The sequence below is a fragment of the Lynx rufus genome, unplaced genomic scaffold (assembly GCF_022079265.1).
Source record: "Lynx rufus isolate CCGP_SWC_20201006 ecotype Redwood Valley unplaced genomic scaffold, mLynRuf1.p SCAF_16, whole genome shotgun sequence".
Lineage (NCBI taxonomy): Eukaryota > Metazoa > Chordata > Mammalia > Carnivora > Felidae > Lynx > Lynx rufus.
In genome coordinates this window covers 7,305,090-7,322,403 of record NW_025814830.1, presented here as the reverse complement: position 1 = coordinate 7,322,403, position 17,314 = coordinate 7,305,090, and the positions used below count along the sequence as shown (strand labels likewise).

The window sequence follows — 17,314 nt, the reverse complement described above, 5'->3', positions numbered from 1 at the left end:
AGCACAGAGCCTGACGTAGGGCTCGAGCTCACAAACTGTGAGATCATGACCTGAGCCTTAGTAGGACACTCAACCAACTGAGCCACCCAGGCGCCCCAGTGGTGTGTATGACTCTTCATTTCAGGGTCATGAGTTTGAGCCCCACATTGGGTGTAGAGATTACTTAAAAATAAAATCTTAAAAAAAATTCTAGATGAAATATAAATTTGAAGAGAAGGATTAGAAGCAAAATCAGGGAAATCTCCTAGAAAGGGAAAATTGACAAAGGGCTGGAAAATAGTAGTGAAAATATAAGAAAATTGAAGGCTCAACTCAGAAGATCGAACATCCAAATAATGAAGATTCCAGAAAAAGAGCAAGCAAATGAAGGGGAAGAAATCAGCACAAAAATATACAAAGAAAATGTCTCAGAACCAAAGGGTGTTCAATCTCCAGATTGAAAGAACAGACTTAAGGTCAGAATGATTAATGAATAAAGACTACAGTAAGGCATATCTTCGTGAATTGTTAGAACCAGAGAAAGAGGGAAGATCACAAAAGCTCTCAGAAAAAAAGAAGAAAAAAAAGCTAGCAAAAAAATAAAAAGTCAAATACAAGTTCAAAGGAAAGGGAGAATGCAAACAAATCTGAGGGGAAAAACAGTTTTCCCTTGTTATCTAAAATTGCATTCCAACTCAGGGTGCATACAGATTTGAATGGAAAAGGATACATGTATTTCCAACCTAGAATTTTATACCCAGCCAAACTATAATAATGTGGGAGGATAGAATGAAGACCTACTTAGTTTTGTAAGAACCCAAAAATATTTACCTCTTCTTCACTCTTTTAAGGGAACAATTGGAGGATGTGCTCCACCGAAATGAAGAGTCAACGAAAAAAGACAAAGACCTGGAATCCAGGAAATTTCCAACTCGGGGAAATCCCAGGATAGCTTAGCACAGGCCTGGAGAGCAGCAAGTCCAGATTATATTAAAAGAGGACTGCAGGGTCGCCTGGGTGGCTCTCAGTCGTTAACCCTCTGTTGATTTTGGCTCAGGTCATGATCTCATGGTTCATGAGTTCAAGCCCCGTGACAGGCTCTATACTGACAGCATGGAGCCTGTTTAGGATTCTCTCTCTCCCTCTCTCTGCCCCTCCCCCCTCAAAATAAATAAACATTTTTTAGAAAGAAAAAGAAAAATATTAAGTATATATAGGTGCATCTAAAATTAAGGTAATTCTTAATTCTCAATTTTAAAGTTTGAGAAAGAAAATGCTAGTATATTACATGGCTCTGCAATGAAAACATTTACATATCACATTGTAAAAAACATTGATATAAAAATTATGACATGATTTCGTTGGGAGAGGGAAATTGGGTCAGCACGAGCTCAAGCCTCACCTACTGTAGTAGGAAGTCAGTAGAGAATGTCTAAAATTGGCTATCACGAAATAGCAGTGTCAGCATATTTAGAAACATGGAAGAAAATACTAGAAGAAACTGGTAAAATCGTTGAAAGTGGTTGCCTCTGGCGAGCAGAGGGGTGTGGGGAAAGATAGTACATAGGACTGGTTTTTTTTTTCATATTTTAGTACAGTTTGATTTCTTTTTTCAGTAATCTCTATACCCAACATGGAGCTCAAACTCACAACCCCAAGACCAAGAATCTCATGTTCTTCTGACTGAGCCAGATAGGTGCCCCAGTACAGTTTGATTTTTAAAGTATATTCATGAAAACTAATCAGTAGTGATAGAAGTCCCAACTGTGGTTAACTGCGAAGAGGCACCATGGAGCTCCTAGAAATGCTGTGTATCAGCTGTATCCGAGAGAACTTTCTGGGATAACGAAAATGTTCTCCATCTGCACTGCCCAAAATGGTAGGCACCAGCCACGCACGGCTACTGAGCACGAGAAAAGTGGCCAGTGTGACTGAGAAGCAATCCTTAATTTTTATTTAATTAAAAACACTTTTTAACGTTTATTCCTTTTTGAGAGACAGAGAGAGACAGAGTGCAAGCGGGGGAGGGGCAGAGAGAGAGGGAGACACAGAATCGGAAACAGGCTCCAGACTCGGAGCTGTCAGCACAGAGCCCAGGGTGGGGCTCGAACCCACGAACCGTGAGATCATGACCTGAGCCGAAGTTGGATGCTTAACCGACTGAGCCACCCAGGCGCCCCTTTTTTAAAATGTATTTGATTTATTTTTTTCATGTTTATTTATTTTTAAGAGAGAGAAAAGGAGATAGAGCATGAGCGGAGGAGGGACAGAGAGGGAGGGAGACACAGAATCCAAAGCAGGACCCAGCAAATTCTAGAACTAGATGGCTCCAAACTTCAGATGATAGTCTTATCAAACATACATTATAAAATAACTAAGCTTAAAATGGTTAAAGACATAAAGGAAGAATCCAAAATATGAAAGATGAAGACACTACCAAAACAAACGAACAAACAAAACCCCCAAACACCAAAAAGGCCCCCGCCCCCCACCAAAGAAAACAGACAAAAGAAGCAGGAGTGCTTGGAGGAGGAAGGATTGGATTTACAGGAGGGAGAAATCCCTTAGAAAGGGGCTACCTGAATACTGGTGCGCAAATACAGCAATGATGAGCTCTTATTAAGTCAGAAGGGGATCCGAAGAGAGAGGAGCCAATTCCTGTGCAAACTACCTTTATTTATAAGGAAAAACTTCCCCATCTGGTTATAAAACCAGCGCTGCGTGAAGGCACTTGACTGGGGAGAGGCGGTGGCAGGGGTCCCGGTAGAGACCAGCGTGTCTCTCCTAGCCCTGGGGAGGTGGGGGCGGAGGTGACTCCCAGGGAAATCCAGTGGAGGCGACACGTCACAGGCTCTCCTAGGCTGGGGTGTTGGCTTGTGTCGAGGGGGTGGGAGGGGGTGGCAGCAGGAATAGGAGGCACTTGGGACGGAATCTGATTTGACAAATGGAGGGCAGGGGGGTGTCTCTTGCCTCCAATGATTCCCAGCCCCATCGTGACCTCCCACGGCTATGACAGTTTCTAGGCTGAGGTTCTCCTTCTCCCCTGGGCTTCCGGGGAAGCAGAGAGCTGGAGGTGAGGACCCCACCCCTGTAGGGCTTGGGGCCCAAGGAGAGGCAGCAGTTACTGAGGGACAGGTCTGGAGCAAAGGCAGGGACGCTTCCTCCTGTCTCCCCTGGAAACGTCCTCCTCTCCAGCTAGACTTTATTCCTCTGGGTCTTCACCCTGGGGAAGAGCTGAGGGAAGACAGGATCTTTAGACACCAGGAACTCTCACTCCCTCGTCCCACCCCCAAATTTAATGGAGTCACCCACCCCGAAACAGGCGGGCCGTCTCCACCCTCCCCTCCCCTCCCTTCCGAGGACTCCGGCATCTCCCAAACCACCTCAGAATCCCCGAGGTCCCTGTCACGACCAAGCACCAGATGATGCCTTAGGTCAGCCGCCCAAGGTGATGAACTGGAATGGAGTTTTCCATATGGCCACGAAGGAAACACCTACTGCCCCCATGGGGTCTGGTTGGGACCCGCCTCCACCTGTCCCCCAATTAAAGGAATCTTCTCCCCTGGGAATATAATGGGATCTTCCTGGTCTCCTCCCTTGACTAGAACCTCCCGCAACCCTACCATAATTTTACTAATGGAGTCTTCGTCTCCCTGCCCAGTGCAGCGTAGGGAGACCTGCCCCGCCCCCAGGCCAGTAACATACACGTCTGTAACGTCCCCCGTTACTAAAAGGGTATTTTTCACCCCTTCCCTTGGCTAAAATACATTCTTCCTTGGGGCGCCTGGGTGGCTCAGTTGGTTGGGCATTCAACTCTTGGTGAGAGTGCAATCCGGCTTGGGAGTCTCTCGCTCTCCCTCTCTCTCTGCCCCTCCCCTGCGCGCTCTCTCAAAACAAATAAATAAACATTAAAACTGAAAAACAAAAAATTCTTCCTTACCTCCCAGTAATATTATTAGGGATGATGATAAAAATATTTGATTGAGTTCTGCTCAAGCTACTAAGGCAGCGCTGGGGAGTTCCCCCACGAAAGGCCACGAGGAGGGGGCTTTTCTTTACCTCTCCCGTTACTACAATGGGCTTTTCCTCGTCTCCCCACGAACCCTAATGGGTTCTTCTGACCTACCCCGCCCCCCCGCCCCGGTATAACGGACTGTCCCTCTTGCCCCTCTTTTTCCCGTGGAATCACCCCTTTCCCCAAATAGCCCCAGGAGGCCCCCACAACCGCTCTTCCGGGCTCACCCCGAAGTAGTTACGAGGTACGTAGCCCTCCTGGCCATGCAGCAAGGCCCACCACCAGTCTGTCTCCTCTGGCCCGTCCCTGCGCAGCACGGTGACAGACTCGCCCTCCCGGAAGGACAGCTCGTCCCCGAACTCGGCGCTGTAGTCCCAGAGGGCGTACACGACGCCGTTGTGCAGCAGCCCCATACTCTGCTCCACGTCTGAAACGTAAAACGGCAGGGATCGTGAGCGCACGGTGGGGGGGGGGGGGCAAGGACACTCAGGGACACGAGACACGCCGAGACACGCCGAGGACAGGGAAAGGCCCTGGGATTTGGCGCCGCCCCAGCTGAGGGATGAGCCACCTGCAAAGCTGTGTACTGCCTAGAGCCGGGCGCCTGAGCTGGAGTCGGCCGCCAGGGCCCCGCAGTTCTAAAATTCGAGAACATCGGGGTGCATCCAACTGGGTGTCCAACCCCAAGGCAAGATCAGTGGTCCCCATCCCTCCTGTACATCGTTAAGTCCCTCCCAGAGGTACAGTCGTCCATGCACCACCCTCCTCCCCCACTTAAGTTTACAGTCTCTCGTCTCAACCCCTCCTTCCGGTGGTACAGCCTTTCCCTTCCTCCCCCTTAAGTGGTCCCATCTCCCCCTTTCCAGATGGCGAGTCCACATGGCTTCCCCCTCCCCAAGGGGCAAAGTCTCCAAAGAGGATGCGATAACTTCTCCCGAGGGTACAGCCCACCCGCCCCCGCCTCTGCCCCCCCTTAAGGGGTAAAATTTCCCTCAAGAATTTAACCCCCTTTCCCAATGGTACAGTCCAGCATGCCCCCTCTCTCCAGTGGCTCAGTCCACTGTGTTCCAGTTTATCCTCCCCTCCCGAACTCTCCCAGGCGGAGCCTACGGTCTTCACATCTCATAGGCTCCACCTACCTGCACCAAGGTGTAATGGCCCGATGACAGGGCACTCCCCGTCTGCCCTTGCTCACCATAAGCCCCGTGGCCCCTGTCCACTTTCTGCCGCCGGGTGGCACAGACAGCAGGCTGTCGCGTAGAGGCTCACCTCTCAAAAATACTGTCCCACCCCCAGGTCCGAGAGCCTGCCTGACGCCGACTCTGTGATGTCCCCAACCCCACCCTATGATACAGTTTGCCCGGGTGTGCAATACAGAGGCTATTCACACCCCCATGCCATTGCTACCTACTTCCTCCCGTCACCTGGTTAGATGATGTGGCCCCTCTCGTGAGGTAAGCCTCACGTCTCACTACACGCGGAAGAGTCCCCAGGCCCCTCCCCAGAAGCCACGGCTTGCTCACCTGCCAGCTGTGTGGCACTGGCAGCACAGCTCACCTGCCCAGCCCTATGCCAGGCAGATGGCATAGTTGGAACGTCCGACTGCCCACGCCCGCACGCGAGAAAGCAGGTGGGCAGTGCCATTTGCAAGACCGCTCATATCCGCACAGGGGTCCAGCCTGCATGGCAGAGTGCCCATGTCCCCCCATCCCTCGAGGTTGGCGCAGTCTGCTCACCCCACACACCCAGCTTGCACCTGCCCGGTGGGAGGCCCGGTCCCCCACCCCACCCCTAGGCGGTCCGTCCCACTGCCCTTCTGCTGCGATCCTGCCACTTGATTGGTGCAGCCCCCACGTCTTCTCTCCTGTGATTGGCGGCCTGCCTCCTTCCCCTCCCCGACTGCTAGCTGCGTGGCCCAGTCCCCACGACCCCCTTCCTCCCACCGCGGCGTCCCAGCGCTGCCTCGCACCTGCCAGGTAAGTGGCGCAATCGGCGTAACCCTCGCGGTAGGGGTCGCACTTCTCGATCGCCGTGGCGCCGTCGCTGAGCGTGGTGGCGAAGATTGCTGCGCCGTGCTGCACCAGCGCCGTGCAGATCGCCGTGTCGTTGCAGGACGCGGCGCAGTGCAAAGGTGTCCTAGGTGGGGAGGCGTGCGTGAGAGGCCGTGCACGCGCCCCCCGCCCCCCCCCCCGGCAGGTGCGTTAACCCGCAGCGCCGTCCTGCCCCCCCCCCCCCGCCCGCCCCGTGCGGGTCTGGGCTCACCAGCCGTGGCTGTCAGGGGAGTTGACGTTTGCCCCAGCCGCGATGAGGAAGTCCACGATGGGGTAGTTGGCGCCGCAGATGGCGTTGTGCAGAGCCGTGATGCCCTCCTCGTTGGGCTGGCTCGGGTCGTTCATCTGGGCGGACGGGGGACGCAGGGACTCAGTCCCGCGGCCGCCACCCCGCGTCCCCCAGCCTCCACCCCGCCGGCCCTGCACTTCGGCAACACTCACCTCCTTCACTGCCTGCTGCACCACGTCCAGCTCCCCGGTCAGCGCGGCGTCCAGCAGGAGCACAAGCGGGTTGAGGCGGGCGCGGCGGACCTTGCGCGGGGAGCCCGCCTTCCGCAGGACCGAGCGCGTCTCCTGGGGGACAGGGAGGGGGGCTTCAGTGACTTGGGAGAGTTTGTTAATATACCCATTACTCAAAGGGGAAAATAGACGACGGTAGCTGCCCCAGGTCGTCCAACTAGACAGAGGTGAAGGCTGGGATTGGAGGACAGGGAGGTACAGAGCCTGAGTCCAGAGGGCGGGGCGGGGGTAGGATCCCTCCGTTCTACAGCCTTTGGTTCCCTACAATTGTCAGGGAACCTGGTGATTATGGAATCCTGGGCCCTGAGAACTGAGAGGAAGCTGGGAGACCATGGAGTTGTTGATTGTGGAAGCCAGATAGTCAACCCACCCACAGTCTTATTTCTTTCATAAAACTTAAATGCTGTGAAACGCACGGGACAAAGGTTGCCCAGTGTTAATTCCGGATGTTCGGAATTAGAATATTTATCCTATTATTCCTTCTGCTTTCTTGTTTTTGATGTTCAAGCGTCCTCCTACAAGATTCGTTTATTCTGAGCACATAGCATTTGTGATTCTGGTCTTTGATGTCAATGATGTCAAGATCCTGGAATTCGGAGATCCCAAGAGCCACTGGTTTCCAAAATTCTCTGATGTGCAGCTATATGTCAGATTTCCAATGTTGAGTCCAGGAATGCTAAGCTATGCCATTTCAAATTGCTGAAGACCCAGGATGTCACATTCCCAAGATTCTGTGATTGGGAACTTTAATATTTTATGTTTAGAATTTCTTCCAAAAGATTGGAAGGAGATACTCAAAGTGTGAATCATTGTTCTCTCTGACCGCTGTGATTTTGGCCTCTTTATTCTTTTATCTATTTCCTCCTGCTTAGTATGGTGTTTGTGTATTCCTTTCTAGTGGAAAATGTTCATTTAAAATATAATTCTGGAGGCACCTGCTTGGCTCAGTGTGTAAACCATGCAACTCTTGATCTTGGGTTTGTGAGTTCAAGCCCCATGTTGGGTGTAGAGATTACCTAAAAAAATAAAATCTTTGGAAGTGCCTGGGTGGCTCAGTCAGTTAAGTGTCCGACTTCAGCTCAGGTCATGATGTCATAGTTTGTGAATTCGAGCCCCAAGTGGGGCTCAGTGCTGACAGCTCAGAGCCTGAAGCCTGCTTCGAATTCTGTCTCCCTCTCTCTCTGCCCCTCCCCTGCTCATACTCTGTCTCTCAAAAATAGAAATAAAATATTTAAAAAATGTAAAAAATAAAATAAAATCTTTGGGGCACCTGGGTGGCTCAGTTGGTTGAGCATCTGACTCTTGATTTCAGCTAGCGTCATGATCCCAGAGTTGTGGGTTCGAATCCCACATCAGGCTCTGTGCTGGGCGTGGAGATTGCTTGAGATTCTCTCTCCCTCTGCCCCTTTCCCACCCCCTCTCTAAAATAAAATAAAATAAAATAAAATAAAATAAAATAAAATAAAATAGGGCTCCTGGGTGGCTCAGTCGGTTAAGCGCATGACTTTGGCTCAGGTCATGATCTCACGGTTTGTGAGTTCGAGCCCCGCGTCGGGCTCTGTGCTACAGCTCAAAGCCTGGAGCCTGCTTTGGATTCTGCGTCTCCCCCTCTCTCTCTCTGCCCCTTCCCTGCTCATGCTCTGTCTCTCTGTCTCTCTAAAATAAATAAACATTACCAAAAAAATTAATGAAAAATAAAATAAAATAATAAGATCTTAAAAAAAAATAGAATTCTGTATTACAGCGTATTCGTGCACTAATCTGTGATTTCCTGGTTCAAATGATAACCAGGGTTTGCGTTACTGACTTAAATTCTAAGATCCTGTTCTTCAAAACTTCAGTGCCCGAGGGTTCTGAAATTTCACTGTTCTGAGACTGACAACAAGATTTAACTCTTGAATTCTGTGAGTTTTCAGGTCTCTCTGTGGCCAAGACTTTGTGATTCTATAATGAGGTGATTTCAAGACGTTGTCATTCTTCCATTCTTGATTTCAAGATCCTGAATCTTGGCTCCGCCCCCAGGGGGGCTTGGGAATAGGCATTTCGGGGTGTCTATCCGGTCCCTGCTTCTTCTCCGGGAATCGTTCCCCTCTCTCCGTCCATCCACACTGAGAGAACAGGACTGTTCTATGTGGCTACACCCGCCCACCCCAAGCCAAGATGCAGGGACTGGACCAAATTCAGCAGGAGACCATCCATCCCCCGGTCAAATGCTAACAATGATAATAGTAGTTACCAGTTAAGTGCCAGGCACTATTCTAAGCACTACGTGCTTAATCCTTACAGCGACCCTGTGGTTATTCTCCGCTCCCCTCCCCACCCCCCCCGCCCCGCCATTTTACAGATGAAGAAACTGAGGTCCAGAGAGGCTAAGTGTCTTGCCTCAGGTTGCACAGCTGATAAATGCCGTGGAGCTGGGATTTGAACCCAGGCAGCCTAGCTCTGCAGCTGGTGAACTTAATCACGACACCCACAGCCTCAGGGACCAGAGACTTGCTCTTGGAGTTTTGAATGAAAAAAGCTCTAAGTGGCGTCCGAGGACACCATGGGCTTGAACTCAGAGGTCATTTGGGGTCTCGGGCGGGGGCGCATTTCTAGCCATGGCACAGGCTTGCTGAGGTCTGAGAGGAGAGAGCGGATCCCCAGAGAATGCAGACATGAGCCTGTGCAGCAACCGGGGAGAGAAACGGGGAACACTTTGATTCAGGCAGGCTTTTCAGGTCCCGGAATAGACCCGCTGTCGTGCCAAGATACACTCATTTCCAGGTCGTAAGACTCCCAAGATTCCCGAAGGGATGCCCTCGGGGGGCAGGTTAGCGGAGAGGAGCAGAGAAAGTCTCTGTGTGGCCAAGGCTTCCGAACGCCTCTCCGTATATACGTCCTCCCTGTCTTCAGAATGCAGGCGCGCCTCGATTAAAGACTACATTTCCCAGCCTCCCTTGCACCTGGGTTCCTGGCCAGTTGGGAGAGGCAGATGTGATGTGTGCCACGTCCAGGTTCTGCCCTAAAAGGGAAGGGGCGCTTCCCTGTGCTAACATACCCCTGTTTCCTCCTGTGTTACTTACCATGCTCTGGAGCTGGTCTGATGGGCTGAGCTGGGGCAGGGCCGGGGGTGGCACGGGAGCTGGTGGGGCAGGAGCAGGGGGCCCCGCCCTGGCCTCGGACGCCTCAGTGATGGGGGACAGCTCGGGCTCAGGCCCCCCAGGCCCCCCGGGCCCCCCGTGACGATGGAAGAGGCGGCTGATGATCTGCTGGTATTGTTTCTTGTGGGTGGGGGGCAGGGCCACAGCTGGGCTCTGCTCCATGGAGCCCCTGCGTTTGAGGGGCCGGGGTATCTCTGCCAGCACCCGGGCCACCTCCTCTAGCTCGGGCACCGACTGTGCCTCGGGTGGCAGTGCTGGCTGCAGCCTCGTGGGGCTGAGGGGCCGAGTTACAGCGCCTTCATCTGCGTCCCCGGCCTCCAGCACTGGCGTCAGCAGCCCTTCCAGGTCCGGCTCTGGCTCCAGCTCAGGGGGAGGTTTGGGAGAGCCTAGAAGGAACAAGAAGCCCATCAGAGGGTGAATCCCTGGGAGAACCCCAAGACCCCCCTCCCCACAACCTCCAGGACCTGCGGCCAGCATCTGATTTGCTGTGTGACCCCGGGGCAGTTCCTTGCTGTCTCTGGGCTACTTTCCATGAGCGGCGAATACCATCCAATTGTGACATCTCCCACGTGTCAAGTGCTTCGCACGCGCCTGGTGCTTTCCGCGCCTGCCTTACTGAATTCTCACCACTACTTTGTGAGGTAGGTATTACTATCATCTTCTTATTACAGAAAGAGAAGCTGAGCCTCAGAGGGGGTGGTCAGTGGCCCGAAGCCACATGCTTGGGATTTGAACTCAGTGCTCTCTGACTTCTGAATCGTGTGCTCCTGCCATCGTGAGAGATTTGACTTTCGAAGATTCTAAGACCTTCCTCGCCTACCCTCTCAGGCAGGATACTCAATCCTGGCGCTTGATGGTCTCTTCTTGGTCTGATCCCTCTCTATCAGAGCGTCTAGAGCAGGTAGAAATAGTAACGATCACTCCCTACACACATTACTCCACTGAACGCCCATCACAGTCTACGACGTAGAGACTATTAATCTGTCTTCACAGATGACAAAACAGAAGCTCAGATAGGTTAGCTCATGTATCCTGAGTCATACAGCAAGTCCGTGGTGGAGAGGAGCTCTAAACCCATTTCACTTTCACTCTAGGCTCTGTGCTAGTCACACACACACACACACACACACACACACACACACACACACAAACGTTAATGATTATAATACAATAGCTATCGAGAACTTCCTATACATCAGGCCCGATTTTAGTAACTTTATACGGATTAAATACCCTAATACCATATCTGAGTGAGATGGGCTCTATCACCTTTTACACTCAAGGAAATTGAGGTCCAGAGAGGTTAAGTGACTTGCCCGAGGTCACACAGCACAGAGCCAGGCAGTCGGATTCCAGGGTCCATGCTTAACCACTGTGCTGTCCCTAGCTCCCGAGCAAATTCCCAAGCTCCTGCAGCCTAGCTCTCTGTAGGGACAATGTCCGGAAATGGGTGTTTGGCTGTGATGTCTCCCCCAGCTGTTCTGGTCTCCAGCCACGTGTCCTCCCTCTAACCAGCCCTCTGGGGCCCCCCACTGTTGACTCACCTTCGCTCACAGGGGCCCAAGTTTGTTGGGGAGGTTGGGGGGCTGGGGCGGGGGGCTGAGGCTGGGGCTGGGGCTGGGGCAGAGGCTGGGGCTGGGGCTGGGGCTGGGGGGGCGGCTGGGGCTGAAGGGGCACCTGGGGCTGGGGAGGCAGCTTAGGCGGGGGTGCTCGGGAGAAGATGGGGGAGCCCGGGAGCATGGCCCTGCTGGCCCCATGCTCCCAAAAGGCATTCTGCAGCTTGAATATCATGCTGAGGGGGATGGGACGCTGGCGCGGGGAACTGCGGGGCTGGGGGCTGGAAGGAGGCATGGGGATGCGGCTAACAGGCTGCCAGCTGCGGGGCAAAGTGCCTGATGGCCCCGCGGAGCCCAGAGATCTGCGGTAGCCGCCCACATCGGAACGCCGGTCGTTGGCCAGAGGGGAGACCTTGTAGTTTCGGGGCAGAGTGGCACTGGTGAGGTTGTCCTGGGGGAGAAAGAGGCAAGGAGGAAAGAAGGGGCTCAGGTGGGAGGAAGTTAAGGACAAAGAATGATAAAGGAGGAGGCAGAAGGGGGAGGGAGGTAAGGGTAGAAGGTCAGAAGGGTGAGAAGGGGAGGGAAGGCAGAGGGGGTGAGGGAAAGAGAGGGTCAGGGAGAGGGGCAGAAATCCAGGATGAAGAAGGAAGAGCTTAGGGTGGAAGGCACGGAAACTGGGGGGTGCAGCCGGGAGTGGGAGCTGGTCCTAGCCTCATTCCTGGCCCCTGCCCACCAGCCCCCTCCCCGGCAGCCTCTCACCTTGCTGGTGGCCCCCAGCCCGTCCAGGCTGCTTTCTCTCCAGGGTAACAGCTGCAGGCCTGGCGAAGCAGGCCGCGAGAAGACGTCCAGGCCTGCAAGGCGGGAGTCATTAGAGTCTGGGGGACACCTCTCCGGCCCCCCCCCCCCCCCCGCTCCTCTGGCCTCCCACCACTCACGTTCATAGCTCGCTGTCTGCGAAGGCTTCTTCTCGTACGCCACGTCCAGGTCAGACTCATTCCAGGCTTTGGGGGGCCGCCGGCGCAGCGTTAAGTCGTCTAGGGAGAAGTTGCAAATGGGAGATACGGCGGGAGGCTGGTCCCAGGCCCGCGTCCCTCCCATCCCCCAAATAGGGCCCCTGGTTCACCTTGAGCGCGCAGAGGCGGGGCGAAAGCGCTGCCGCCCGCGCCCAGTAGGGGGCTCCCAAAAGCGACAGGCGCATCGTAGGCTGAGGTCTGGGGGCGTGGCGAGGGCCCGCGCTCAGGGAAGAAGGCCTGGGGCCCTTCGGCCAGGGGGCTGCCACGCGGGGAGCCGGTGCGGCCCAGGAAGTCGAAGGTCGTGGGGGGACCCTGCTGGCGGAGCGGGCCCGATCCGGGCCGCGGGGAGGGCGCACGGCCGAGGGGGCCGCCTGCGCCATCGAAGGCTCGGGGCCGGGGCGAGGGCGCGCGGTCCAGGCTGCCGTAGGCATCCGGCTGCAGGTAGAGCGGGGTGCGCGGTGACGAAGGCCGGCCTTTAGGGGACAGCGGGCTGTAGGGGAGCAAAGCCGGGGCGTTCTCGGAGCGTCCGAAAGAGGAGGTGTCTGCGCCGTCGGTGGCCGCCTTCCGGGGAGACCCACGGCTGCTAAAGTGCTCGGGGACCGGGCTGGAGCTGTACCGGGACAGCTGTGGGGAGGCCCGCACATTGAGGGGGCAAAGGAGACATTAGTAGAGGGGGTTAGTAGAAGATCAGAAGAGGTCATCGAAAATTCACGCGGGGGAGTTAGACCGGCGCTGGAGATTCAGGCACGGGGAGCCCTGGTGAGGAGTACTGGTGAGACAGCCCTGAAATTGGGGCCGAGGCTAGCCCATACAGTGCCTTTCTGCCGCTTAGAAAAAGGCCCTGTTCCTCCGAGGGTCCTGTTAGATGTCCATTTCCACTGGTCCCCGCCTTCAGGTGCCCTTAAATAGCCCACAGACTCTATAATCCTATGGGACAGAACTCCAGGCAGAAAGAAGCTGGCTTTGGGGGCTAACGTGGGGACCAAGGCGAAGAGGCTCACCCTAGAGGGGGCTCCCGCCTGTGAGCCGACAGGCGTCGGCGAGTCTGACCACAGCGACTCCAACTGTTTGGTCAGTTCATCCACCTTGGCCGCCGCCGTGTCCAGCTCCATTTGTTTGAGGTCCATGTGTCTCATGGCCAGCGCTGGGCAGAAGGGAAGGGCGGTAAGGACCCGGGTCGTGCGGGCAGAGCCCCGCCTCTACCCTGGAGGGCCCCTGGCGGGCAAGCCCCGCCCCCTACCCCAGCTCACACTGGAAGTTCAGGTCCAGAAGGTCCCTGGTGCTCTGGAATGCCTCGCTGTCCATGGTGCCGGCCGAAGCGGGGCGCCTGCGTGGGGTGTGAGGAGAGAGCCTTCTCAGACCCGGCCCGCAGGGAGCCAGGGGTCCTTGAGGAGCGGGACGGCACCTTTACTCTCCTAATTTTTTTCCACTGGAAGCGCTATGCCCCTCCGCTTCCCTGGCTGGGAAATGCCAACTCCTTCAAATCTTCCTGGGGGCGCCTGGGTGGCTCAGTCGGTTAAGCTTCCGACTTCGGCTCAGGTCATGAGCTCACGGTCCGTAAGTTCGAGCCCGGCGCCGGGCTCTGTGCTGACAGCTCAGAGCCTGGAGCCTGTTTCAGACTCTGTGTCTCTCCCTCTCTCTGACCCTCCCCCGTTCATGCTGTCTCTCTCTCGGTCTCAAAAGTAAATAAAAACGTTAAAATCTTCCTGGAAGTCTCGGGTCAGAGTTCACTGTCCATCTCTCTATCTCAGTCCTAATGAGAATTGAATCGCTCCTTCATCAATTATCTACCGATCACCTACCGATCACCTACGGTGTGTGCCAGGGCCTGTGTAGTTGCTTGAGGTCATAATGAAATGAAATAACAACTATTTGTCGAGGGGCCACCGCCTGGGAGAACTGAGCTGAGTGCTTTGCACCCTCACTTGATGGCCACGATCAGTGTAGCAGGCCAGAAAGTGGGGCTCCGAAACATTTGTTCAACATCACTCGGCAGTACTAGGTTTCACACCTGGACCTAACTTGTGAGTCTGGGTCCTCTCGACCAGACAGGAAGAGTCCCCTACAGGGCAGGGACCAACTCAGCTTCCTCTCCCCAGAGTAGACCTTGTTCACAGGGACCCAGGGTTAACAGGAAGAATAGGGAGGTGGCTGGGCTGCTGTGGTCACGGGTTCAGAGGAACCGGTCAAGCCAGGACCATCCCCATGGTAGCCACCACGCCCCACCAGCTTTGCCACCTCCCCTGTCTGCACCAACCCCTTAGCTTTGGAGGTGCAGGCGTGAGAAGCAGGGCAGGCTGGGGCACGCTGATTCTGGCCTCTGGGAAGCCTCGGAACAGAACCTGTTGGGGCTGGTGGTTCATCTGGGTGTGCTGGGAGCATGTGACTTTGGGCAACAAGTCCCTTCCACTCCCCGGGCCTCAGTTTCCCCAACGGTGGGAGGAGGAGGCCAGTCAGCTATTCTAAGAGGCCTCTTCAATCTCTCAGAGGCCTAGATTCTGAAATGGTAGGACCTTGAGACTGCAATTAAAGCTCTACAGAGCCTAAAACTCTCAGCTTGGAAGTCTACTGTCTGAAAGTCCTGAGTCCAAGATCCTATCTTTGGAACATTCTAGAATTCTCCAGTGTTGCTAGCCTAGATGTCTCTATCTTCCTGCACTGTGGTCTCTCTATCCCAGGATTCCACTGTCCTAAAAGTCTAGCTGAATGCACGGTAGAGAGGACTATTGTGAGGATCCAAGTGGCCAGAGATTGCAAGAGGAATTAAGGCTCTGGGAATTCAGGCCTCAGAAAGTAGAAACCCCAGGAATCAGAACTCAGGGCCTTTAGAATCTCAGACACACATGAAAACACGCTTGTCTGTTAAAATATAAAAACGGACAACTCTGTGCGGCCTCCAGTGCGCGCATTCTGGCAGTGAGAGGTTCTTCTGGGGATTTCAGGACTCCCAAATTTCTAAGGCTCTCAGTCAGATCCCATGCGTGACAGCCTCTGGCTCTAAGGAAATGCCAAGGCTGGGCGTGGGGCCCTCGCAGGGCTGGAGCGGGCAGAGGGGTTGTCCGGGCCGCCAGGGGGCGCTCTGGGCCACGGCCCGAACCTGGCGGGGCAGGCGGACAGCGCATGAGCTCAGACCCCGGGAATGCGCTGCGGGCCCGGGCAGGTGCCTCACCTCCCGCGACAGGCGAGGCGTGGGGGACGAGGGGGGTGGGGGGAGCGGGCGGGGCGCGAGGGCGGTACAGGCCGCGCCTCTGCTCCCAGGTCCCTGCCCTCCACTTCCACCTCCCGGTTCCCCCTCCTGCGGACTCCAATCCACCCCAGGATACCCTCTAACCCCAACTCCCACTCCTCCCCTCCCCTACCACCCCTAACTCTCCTTTCCCCCGCCCTCGTGCACGCGGCCAAGCCAAGTTCTTCGGGGTTAAGGATCTGGGGGGGGGGGGCTTCTTAGAGGAATCATCCTCAGTGGGAACCAAGTCAGAGCGCCAGGCTAGGCTGGGAATACCCTACTTGAAATCCTACATTTCCGTCCGGACTGACTGTCGCTGGGAGAGGCCCCACCCTCTCTAGGACTTGGTTTTCCCCTCTCTAAGTCTCTACCCTGGGCTAGTTATATTCTGTGCCTCAGTTACCTCGTGTGTATAATGGGGGAATTAATACCTTCACCTCAAAAGGGTGTGAGGTTTGAGTGACATAATTTAGGTACAGTGTTTAGAACAATGCAGGCACCAAATAAAGTTCACACACATAGGATTCTTAATTAGGGACTTTTCATGGCTGTTCATTAAGATAACGTAGGATCTGGCACACAGTGAGGGCCCAAGACCCAGAGTAATCTGTTGGGGTTTTTTTTCCCCCTCCCAACAAGAGAGCCCTTTCGGCTCTTCCTGAGATTCTAAAAGCCATGAGTTTTGACCTCTGGAGTCTCGACTTCCAAAGCCCTAAATTCTCTCCGGTCACTAGTGAGTTCTGGCTAGTGGTCATCCCCAGTAATCTAGGCAGAGGTGCATGGGGAGAGAGAAGATTCCAGAGAGAAGGCGGCAAAAGCCCAGGATGTGGGCTGTGCCTGCTCTCCAGCCTTAGTTTCCCCAGTGGAGTAGAGAGGAGTCATTCCCTGGGGTGGAGTCAGTGAAGCACTTTTGGGCAGTTGCCCGAAACTTCTGTAGACAATGGGGACCATCCCATCTACCTATCAGCGCTGAGCCTGGCTCACAGGGAGCTCTGCCTTGGCAGCCACGGTTATTATTTTTAATTTCATCTCAGGCTATCACCAAATGCCCTTCAAGCCCAGACATTAGGAAGTTCTTCCCTCTCTCATCAGAACCCCCTTCCTCCCCCACCCCCTTGTTTAATCCCATCACATGACTCATGGGGGTGGAGAGAAGGGGGAGACAGAGGGAGGTGCAGGTCCCTGCCCTCCCCCAGCTTCAAGGACAGACACACACCTCCAGAATTAGCCTCTATCCCTCGCTTATCTCCCACACAACCTCAGGTCAGACAGATGGGGGTGGAGGTGACATTTCTCACCTCAGGGTCAGGGCGAGGAGCCCTAGGAGAGAGAAGGTTAGTCAGAAAATCTGGTGGGAATGGATGGAATCCCGTCTCCCAGACAGGCTGCAGAAAGAGGAGGAAGCCAAACTCCAATCAACTCTGCTACCTGTGTGACTTCTTAGCCTCAGTTTACCCCTGTCCTCTCTGTGCAATGACTGTGTAGGGCCCAGGCATGCAAGCCTCCCAGAATCCAATCCTACCTTCTGGAATTCGGCCCTGGGTTCCAGAACCCCCTCTGCAAACCCCAAGTTATTTCCCACCTCCGTGGGGTAATGGGAGGATCCCGCTCCCACCAGGGGGCGCCCTGGGGTGGAGGTCCCTCCTCTGGTTAGGCAGGTCTGACGCCCCGGTTAATGATATGTTGGCGAAGTCGCAGCCCCACAGAGGTTGGAGAGCTGCCTCGGTTCCCCTCCTCGCCCCCACCCCAGAGCCGGAAAGTGTAGGGAGCGCCGGAACCTAGCCTCCAGGGGGACCTCGGGGGCTTGTCCTG

The 17,314-nt window shown here is 54.8% G+C and overlaps 1 protein-coding gene across 1 annotated transcript; it reads right to left on the bottom strand.

The window, feature by feature from the left end:
• Positions 1-2,645: 2,645 nt before the first annotated feature.
• PPP1R13L (protein phosphatase 1 regulatory subunit 13 like) lies at positions 2,646-13,597 on the bottom strand. The gene is made up of 12 exons (XM_047079155.1): positions 13,527-13,597; positions 13,278-13,420; positions 12,387-12,900; positions 12,199-12,297; positions 12,023-12,114; positions 11,252-11,714; positions 9,630-10,093; positions 6,487-6,618; positions 6,257-6,390; positions 5,964-6,130; positions 4,222-4,421; positions 2,646-3,213 (listed from the first exon to the last, which is right to left on the bottom strand). The coding sequence occupies exons 1-12, from the start codon at positions 13,579-13,581 to the stop codon at positions 3,175-3,177; spliced, it is 2,502 nt and encodes an 833-aa protein (XP_046935111.1). The 5' UTR covers positions 13,582-13,597; the 3' UTR covers positions 2,646-3,174.
• Positions 13,598-17,314: the final 3,717 nt, after the last annotated feature.

Excerpts from the sequence above, each read along its gene's own strand:
- PPP1R13L (XM_047079155.1), bottom strand. The coding sequence starts at position 13,581 with ATGGACAGCGAGGCATTCCAGAGCACCAGGGACCTTCTGGACCTGAAC. Across the intron at positions 11,715-12,022 it reads GGCTGGGGGCCACCAGCAAG|GACAACCTCACCAGTGCCAC; the intron begins GTGAGAGGCTGC and ends TTTCTCCCCCAG. Across the intron at positions 3,214-4,221 it reads TACCTCGTAACTACTTCGGG|CTCTTCCCCAGGGTGAAGAC; the intron begins GTGAGCCCGGAA and ends GTCTTCCCTCAG.